Source organism: Solanum pennellii, chromosome 2, assembly GCF_001406875.1.
Source record: "Solanum pennellii chromosome 2, SPENNV200".
Lineage (NCBI taxonomy): Eukaryota > Viridiplantae > Streptophyta > Magnoliopsida > Solanales > Solanaceae > Solanum > Solanum pennellii.
The window spans coordinates 56,208,961-56,218,476 of NC_028638.1; the positions used below are offsets into that span (position 1 = coordinate 56,208,961).

General features: G+C 30.0%; 1 protein-coding gene across 1 annotated transcript; it reads right to left on the reverse strand.

Annotated features, from left to right (window-relative positions):
* Positions 1-3,643: 3,643 nt before the first annotated feature.
* On the reverse strand, positions 3,644-6,018 carry LOC107010313 (geraniol 8-hydroxylase-like). The gene is made up of 3 exons (XM_015209590.2): positions 5,546-6,018; positions 4,684-5,122; positions 3,644-4,395 (listed from the first exon to the last, which is right to left on the reverse strand). The coding sequence occupies exons 1-3, from the start codon at positions 6,001-6,003 to the stop codon at positions 3,790-3,792; spliced, it is 1,503 nt and encodes a 500-aa protein (XP_015065076.1). The 5' UTR covers positions 6,004-6,018; the 3' UTR covers positions 3,644-3,789.
* Positions 6,019-9,516: the final 3,498 nt, after the last annotated feature.

A 9,516-nucleotide genomic window follows, 5' to 3' on the forward strand; every position in this document is an offset into this window, starting at 1 on the left:
TTTTATTTTCAAGTTTAAATAACTAATTTAAATAGGTTGTTGCATTTATATTGAAATGTTTTTCATCAATGCTTCCATATAAATGAAAGGAAAAATTATGTATAGATAAACATGTATATAACTTCTTGAATCAAATTTTCTTTTACCTACAAAAATAAGGAGCATAAGTTTAGCGATATAAAAAATATTATTAGAAGATAAAAACTCTTACTTAAGATTATAAAAGATATAAAACTTAAACACTAATAATATATTTCATTAAAACTTGAAATCTGATTTAATCGTTAGGATGTCACTATAGAAAATATATAAAATATTTTAAGTACTCAACTATTCTAAAAAGTTAGTTAGTGAATTTAACGAGTTATTATGACCGCGCGAAGCGCGGCTGAATTCACTAGTGCTAGACTAAGCAATAGTCCCTTGACCAACTCCAGGTCCAATAGAAGCAAGCCCTACGGCCAATCCAGCAGCAATAACGGAAGCGGCAGAAATCAGTGAATTCAAAAGTCTTTCAAATTACCAATACAACTACATGCACCCGGTAAACTATCTTATTATTAAGAGATGTTTGCTTAGACTTTGGACTTCAGTCTTCTTCTCAATCTTTGATTTATAATTTTCTCTTTATATTATTTATTGCTCATTAACTTTTGATTTAATTATGATTTATATTAACGTAAGACTAACGTATCATGCACGTGTCGAAAATTAGTATTTACTAATGTTTTTAGCGTGACCTATCAAATGGTTTACATTCATAATTTGGCCGTCTAATAAATGGTAGGATTCACCTCTTTTTCTTCCCTATCTCTTCCTTAGGAAGTAACTATAATTTTCAGAGGCGTATTTAAGATTTTGATTAGATGGATGCGTATTTATAAAAATGTATTTTAATATATAAATTTAATTAATTTGACTTTTAATCTTTTTAATATGAACCATAAAATTTTAAAAGTTATAAGTTCAAAAAATATAGTACTACTAATTATAAATTTTCATATACGCATTTGATTAATTATATAAAACATTTGTAGTGCTGATTTTTTTTAGGAATTTTCAAGTGTGTTTTGAAATTTTTTGAAAGATAAAAGGGAAAAAACAAANGCAATATCATTACACTAGAATGAAATTTTATATATGTAGAAATATTCAAAATAAATGGACACACACACACACACACATATATATATATATATATATATAAAAAGAGAGATTGCTTACCTCAACACGATATTTGATATTTCAACATCATATCATCATATATTATTACAAGTGAAAAACTCTCATCTTCAAAGTTGAATTATAATTTTGATCTTGCAACCAATTAAAATGTAATTAAAATAAAATTATTGAACTACCTTTTCCGTCAATTAATTTAAATGTCGAAAAGACTTTATGACTTAATTAGGAAATTGGAAGGAGTGCGTGAAAAATGAAAAGACTATTATGAGTTATGTGTGAAATTTTGAAGGTTTACATCACCATAAATATGAATAGAGTGAAACTTTGAAGGGTTGAAGAATCCAATGAGAATTGTGCCCAAGAAGTTAACTGCTTTGCAATCAGTTGAAAGAGTTTGATAATTAGAAACTTCTTTCACTTGCAGCGATTATATCAATGTCTTCGTATTATTGTTCTCTTCTTTAAGTAGGTGAGGGAAGTTTTTGTAACCCCTCTATGTGTACAGGTTTTATTTCAATAAAATTACATTTTTGAAAGAAAAAAAAAAGATTGGATCATTTCAAGGGATTGCTCATGAGCTTATTTTAATTCTTGTGAGAGTGAACCTATCTTTTATTCATTTTTTTGGACCTAATTAAGTTGCCAAGTGTTCTCAATTTTGATGAGTACGTAGGAATATAAATTGTGTAATAAGCTTATAGCTCTTGTGACATTATTTGATAATATTTTTCAACAAATGAATTTTTTGTCGATTTTGTTCAACTAAAATTTACATTTATCATCTCTTAGCTTATTAAATTTGTTGATGGACTTCTAGAATATCAAAAGTCTTTCAAATTACCAATACAACTACATGCACCCGGTAAACTATCTTATTATTAAGAGATGCTTGCTTAGACTTTGGACTTTAGTCTTCTTCTCAATCTTGATTATAATTTTCTCTATATTATTTATTGCTCATTGACTTTTAATTTAATTATGATTTATAGTAACGTAAAACAGACGTACCGAAAATTAGTATTTACTAATGTTTTTAGCGTGACCTATCAAATGGGTCACATTCATAATTTGGCAGTCTAATAAATGGAGCTGGGGTTTGACATTTGATATGTGGAGTAGGATTCACCTCTTTTTCTACCCTATTTCTTTCTTAGGAAGTAACTATAATTTTCTGAGGCGTATTTAAGATTTCGATTAGAGTGGGTGTGTAGTTATAAAAATGTATTTTAAAATATAAATTTAATTAATTTGACTTTTAATTTTTTTAATATGAATCATAAAATTTTAAAAATTATAAGTTCAAAAATATAGTACTACTAATTATAAATTTTCATATACGCATTTGATTTAATTATATAAAACATTTGTAGTGCTGATTTTTTTTAGGAATTTTCAAGTGTGTTTTGAAATTTTTTGAAAGATTAAAGGGAAAAAACAAAAGCAAAATTAGTTGAAATGTCAAAAGCACCCAATCATTATTGTATTATTATTATATGATACTTCAACATGGTCCTGAAAATTGCGCCACCAATATCTACCGCCTCTCCAATCTGGCTACTCTTTTTACAGTAACCAACAAGTTCTTCCATCTTCTTGTACCTTATAAAAAAACACGATTAAGTAAACCAGTAGTTTAACTTAATAATTTTTTGATATGCGATAATAATAACATTAGTTAAAATCAGAGCCAGCCAGGAGTTAGGACGTGTGATTTGAAATCAAAATTTCTAAGAATATGTTATTTGTATTATAATTGAAAAATTTTCTATTTGTGAGAAAAAAATCAAATTGCAAGTCAAACAAAATTTCAATGTTATATCAATATGATTTCACATCACGTGTCTAAAAAGAGAACAAAGAATTTCGAGATATTAGAGCAAACAGAATTCTGAGTCTAAATCTCTCTATCTTCGTTATAAAAAAATATCTATATTCATTGGAAAACATAATTAATCAAATAAATAGTTTAAAATTTCTAAATGACATAGTCAGACAAACGATACTACGTACCTAAGGTGCTGACTGGCATCAAGCTTGTTAATAGAGAAGATGTGGGAAGTCATGAATTTGCGGAAAATTCTCCATTGAGGATGGGAAGCAGGAAGCCAACCAACGGAAAACATGTGAAAATTTTCCTCTTTGGCTATATCAGGAATTGACCTGCTAGAAAAGGCTGAATCTTGCTTTTGGAGCACTTGTTTGGCCATATCTGAAGAAGAAATCACCACAGTTGTTATTTGCCCCAACTTCAGACGCATAACTGGGCCANATATAAAATTTAGGGGGAGTATGGATTCAAAAAAATTTCAAGAAACTTATTTTCTTCCAAGAAATAGATTCAGAATTAAGGTAAGGAATGATAAATATGAAAATAAGAGCTTCCGTTCGTAAAATTTGTGAAAAATGTCGACTAATCCGTAGGAGGGGGCATTATAGTAATTTGTTCCAACCCGAGATATAAACAAAGACAGGGCTAATCGATACGCTCTGATTTCCTTCCCTACAAAATTACATAATTTGTGCTTATACTTTTATTGGAAATATAATATTAGTTACAATGTTCATTATCCATTGCCTTTTCTAGGAAGCATCTGATTTTGAATTTCAGAGTGGAAGTGGAACAGCTCTAAGAGGATGAAGTTTGGCCAAGGTGAGGCCAAATTTCTCCTGCATGTCCATGTCTTTTGGTGCAATATCACCCTCAATTTTCCACTTAAATGTATTCAACAGTGTTCCTAGCAGTACTGGGACCATCCTTATTGCCAATGGCAGACCAGGACAAATTCTTCGACCAGCACCAAATGGAATTAACTCAAAATCTTGACCTCGCACGTCTAATTTTGAATCCTTAAATCTATCAGGATTAAACATCAAAGGGTCTTCCCATAGAGTCGAGTCCTGGCCAATTGGCCACACATTAATGAGCACTTTCGAACCTTTAGGGACAGTGTAGCCACACAGCTCAACATCTTGCTCTACTTTTCGAGGTACCAAAAAAGGAGCTGGAGGGTGCATCCTGTAAGTTTCTTTAATAATGCACTGCAAGTAAGGGAGTCGGGCAACGTCAGTTTCTTCCATCAGGTTACCTTCTCCGAGGACTTGTACGAGCTCAGCTTGGACTTTCTTCATAATATCTGGAGATCTAAGAAGCTCAGTCATAGCCCATTCCACTACATTCGAACTTGTATCAGTTCCCGCATTAAATAGGTCCTGAGATTAAGATGCACCCACAATATGAGCTGAAAATTAATCATGCAAACCACATACGGATAATTCACCTAACGCTAGCATATTTATTGAGGTCAATTGAATTCAGTATTTTTCAACAGGAAACGTAGGTGGTGAAATTTAATTGTGTAGCCCTCTAGAAACTTATTTCTGGTTTTATGTCCATAGATCTTCATATAGTTGCTTAGTCTGAACTTTTACTTTGTGTGTTTATTGCAAACCCCCAATCAATAATAATAAAACATAGTAAGAGAATTAAAGATAGCTCACCAAACACAATGTTGCTATATGCATGTGATTAATTTCTTGGGGATTCTGTTCACTTGATGTGATTAAGGCATCTAAAACATCAGTGTTTTGATAACTTTGGGATTTCCTTATCTCCAGCCTCTCATTTATGAATCCATTAAATAGCTTTAGTAGTTTCCCCAAATGAGAATTATATCGACTTAGACCTTGCGCATGCACTATTTTCAGGACGGGAAAGTAGTCTACCAATTTTGGTTTACCCATCTCCATCATCATTCCCTCCATCAATTCCTTAAATTCTTTACCAGAATTTTCATACGGATCTGCCAAGTCCTTTGAGAAGAGAGTGTTGGAAAGTAAGTTCAACATGGTCCTGAAAATTGCGCCACCAATATCTACCGCCTCTCCAATCTGGCTACTCTTTTTACAGTAACCAACAAGTTCTTCCATCTTCTTGTACCTTATAAAAAAAAACACGATTAAGTAAATCACTAGTTTAACTTAATTATTTTTTGATATGCCGTATAAAATCATTAGTTAAAATCAGAGCCAGCCAGGAGTTAGGAGATGTGATTTGAAATCAAAACTCCTAAGAATATGTTATTTGTATTATGATTGAAATTTATCTGATCGTTTTCACAACTTGTGGAATTTTCCTATTTGTGAGAAAAAATTGAAATTGCATGTCAAACAAAATTTCAATATTATATCAAATATGATTTCATATCACGTGTGAACAAAGAATTTTGAGACATTAGAGCAAACAGAAATTCTGAGTCTAAATCTCTCTATCGTCGTTATAAAAAATATCTATATTCATTGAAAAGCATAATTAATCAAACAAATAGTATAAAATTTTTAGATGACAAACAATACTACGTACCTAAGGTGGTGACTGGCATCAAGCTTGTTAATAGAGAAGATGTGGGAAGTCATGAATTTGCGGAAAATTCTCCATTGAGGATGGGAAGCAGGAAGCCAACCAACGGAAAACATGTGAAAATTTTCCTCTTTGGCTATATCAGGAATTGACCTGCTAGAAAAGGCTGAATCTTGCTTTTGGAGCACTTGTTTGGCCATATCTGAAGAAGAAATCACCACAGTTGTTATTTGCCCCAACTTCAGACGCATAACTGGGCCATGCAAATCGGCGAGTTTCGCAAGGGATTTATGAGGTTGATTCCCCAGTAAATGAAGATTTCCGATTATGGGTAATGGAAAGGGTCCTGGAGGAACCTTTCTGCTTCTATTTGTTGTTAATAAGTTGAAGCATTGGAACAAAGTCCAGGCAAGCAAGAGAGCTAGAGGAGTGCTATAACAATAATAATAGTAATAATCCATAGTTAAAAAAAATTTGTTTAACTATATGATGAATTTATAGTGGTATGTATATTCTGTTGAATGTCGAAATTAATACTGTAACAGTGGGGTCGGCTATTGTATGATATTTACCATTACAGTTTGATAATTTTGATTGTTGATTTTTAAAAAAAGCACTGTGATATTATTATTATTAATTATGTCAAGTTCATTTGGTAGGATTCAATGTTTTAAAGTTTGGTTTCACTATTTTGTAGTATGAGAAATTGATGCTGTTGATTTATTTTACTTGGAAAAATGCACAAGTACCCCCTCAATCTATGCACGAAATTCCAGAGACACACTTATACTATATTAAGGTCCTATTATCCCCTGAACTTATTTTATAAGTAATTTCTTACCCCTTTTCGGCTTACGTAGTTACGTGGCACTAGGTTGGAAAAAAAATCAACCAGCGTTGACCCACAAGATAGTGCTACGTAAGTCGAAAAGGAGTAGAAAATTATGAATAAAATAAGTTCACGGAGGTAATAGGACCTTAGTATAGTATAAGTGTGTCTCTAGGATTTCGGGCAAAGGTTGAGGGGGTACTTGTGCATTATCTCATTTTACTTCAATTAACATATTTTTATATAATGACAAATTATAAATTCAAATTTTAAAAAAACGTCTGAATTATATTAATTATTATACTAGAATAACATTTTATAAATGTAGAATTATTTTCTTAAAAAAGAAAGTACAAAATAATTTCCTTCCTCAATCAATTACCCAAAAACATCTCTATCAATATTCAAATATCTAAATATTAATTAACAAAAACACCGCAATCAAAATTCAAACATCTATATAATTAATTTACAAAAACATCTCAATCGAAATTCAAACATCTAAACAATTGATATTCAATTGATACTATTTTGCATATTTGCTGATATATGATTATGATCTAAACAATTGATATTCAATTGATACTATTTTGCATATTTGCTGATATATGATTATGATGTAACTATCTATTTCAATATAGCATTTTATATTTCACTATATTTTATAAACATCGAATATCATGTCGTACATAAAAAAAAAGAGAGAGAAAAGATAAATATATTTCTAAATTATCGTAAATGATATGCAGATATCCTATATTATACTTTTGGGTCATTGGTGCCCCTGTCGTTCAAAAACTAAAGCATATATGCCCTTCACTCATCGGATCGGTGGATAAGATTGACTTTTTTTTATTAATGGATAAAATTATGACATGTGTATGTACGTTAGTATAAATGATACATATGCTCTAGTTTTTGGACGGCAGGGGCACCAATGTCCCCAAAGTATGACAAAGGGTATTTTTGCATACTATTTATATAGTTAAGGGGTATATTTGTCATTTTTCCCTAAAAAAATTTATCAAATCAAAATAATAAAGGAAAAAGCATAGATTGCCCATAAATTTGTCTCGAAAAGTTATTTTACACTCTTAAACTATCACGGTGACCTATTACACATTTTTACTACTCAAAATTGAATTTGTTATTGCCCCGAAACGTGTAACACCTCTCACATTGTGTGATATATTACACTCATTGTCATATTAGCACTACATCAGTATCATATCATGAATTATAATTTTTTGTTTTATTTTCTTATTATTACTTATATTTTCTTTTGTTAACTAATTAAATTATTATATTTCTCTAATAATTATATATTCTTCATCACTAAATATTACCCATTTCAATTCTAATTTCATCAGAAAAATCTTATCCAGCCACCTTCACTATTAATTTTGTTCTTCACCTACTATATCACCTTCAATTTTTCTCTTTATTGTTGTGAGCCAACATCAAATACACCACCACCATTATTAGTGGTAACAATTTTTTCTTTTTTATCATCTTCAATTACCTATTTTAAATTTTGTTTACCATCCATCATTCTCAAACTCATAATGCTGCTATCACCACCAAACCCAAAGTTGATTAACAACAACAATTTATTTAGCAAAGTCAAAAAAAAAAAGATAGAAACAATCCATCAAAACTTTTCTAAATAAAATAAAATTATTCACTAACAAATTTATAAGAATTAACCTAATTGTAAATAAAAAAACATATTATAATATTGTTATAAAAAAAAGTGTGATGAAAATAAAGAAAGAAGAAGAAGAGGAGAATGATGGGATGTGAAGAAAAAGATGTGTGGAGGGTGGACGTAGAAAAAAGACTTCTAACCTTTTATATTTGAAAAAATAACTTAAATACACAACTATAATTTTTATATTCTCTAATTTTTCCTACTTTTTTTAAATATTACATAATTCCCTTTTTTTTTATTTTAGTGTAAGTTTTTAGATACATTACATTCTGTCTCCTATAATACACATTTACCAATTTTAATGCCTATTTTTTCTCCATTAAAACACTCAACCTCTTAAATCAGTTTTTGAATTTTAAATTTTATCCATTTAAACACTCAACCTTTTAATAAGCTTTTTGATTTTGAATTATTAAATTTAATTAATTTTAAATAAAAGACCAAATTTTGAAATTTTGAATTTCAAAATTCAAAAAAAATGAAATTTAAAAAAGTAAAAATTTCAGGAAGCAGGACAACTTCCATTAACTTCTGCCGTTTTGTTCTTACTCCATCAAGTTTCAGTTCTTTTTTTTCCTTAATCATCTTCATTCATCTTAAGCCAGCATATTTTTTTCTTTTCTTCTTTTTATTCTTTATTTATCATCGTCTATTTCTTTCTAATCTGTAATCGTTTGAACCCAACATCTTTTTATTATTATCTTTGACCTCTTTTCGGTTAGTTTCAAGTTTTACATTTCCACTCAAGAATATCAGTAATAGAAGTCTACATGCTGAGATATCTGTTTCACTAGGTTTCTCTCCCAAGATGTCAGAAGTGTCTAATGTGTTAAGGTCAAAATCATTTTGTATAACTTTGGAACTTGATCACTCATTCGGTCTGCTGGCTGCTAACGTACCAGCAATATCCCAAAGCTATCTTAGAAAAACCAAAATCAAAGGTTGTCAAAATACAACAAAAAAAGAAAAAAGAAGCAGCAAACATTGTTGTTAGGCCTACATTGTTTCGGGTTAGTATTTTGGTACTTAAAACTGTTGTTGAAATTAGTAAAAATTTTAAGGAATCTAGTGTGCTTGCCGATACATTTGAATAAGTGTGTATAGTGTTTTAGATGGTGAATTGATACATGAATTTGTTGTGTATCATAATATTTTATATGTATCATGAAGTTTTGAAAATTGTTATAATGTATCATTCAATAAGTTTAGTAAATGCGTCATCAACTGTGCTTGATGATACATATAGAATCAGTGTGTACAGTGTTTAGTCAATTCACTGATACATGTAGTAGATATGTATCACATGTTTTGCATATAGTATGAATTTCTGAAAATTGATATCATGTATCAGTAAGGTATTAGTTGTTTAGTTGATGTACTGATACATGTTTTGAAAATTGTTATAATGTATCATTCACTAAGTTTAATAAATGC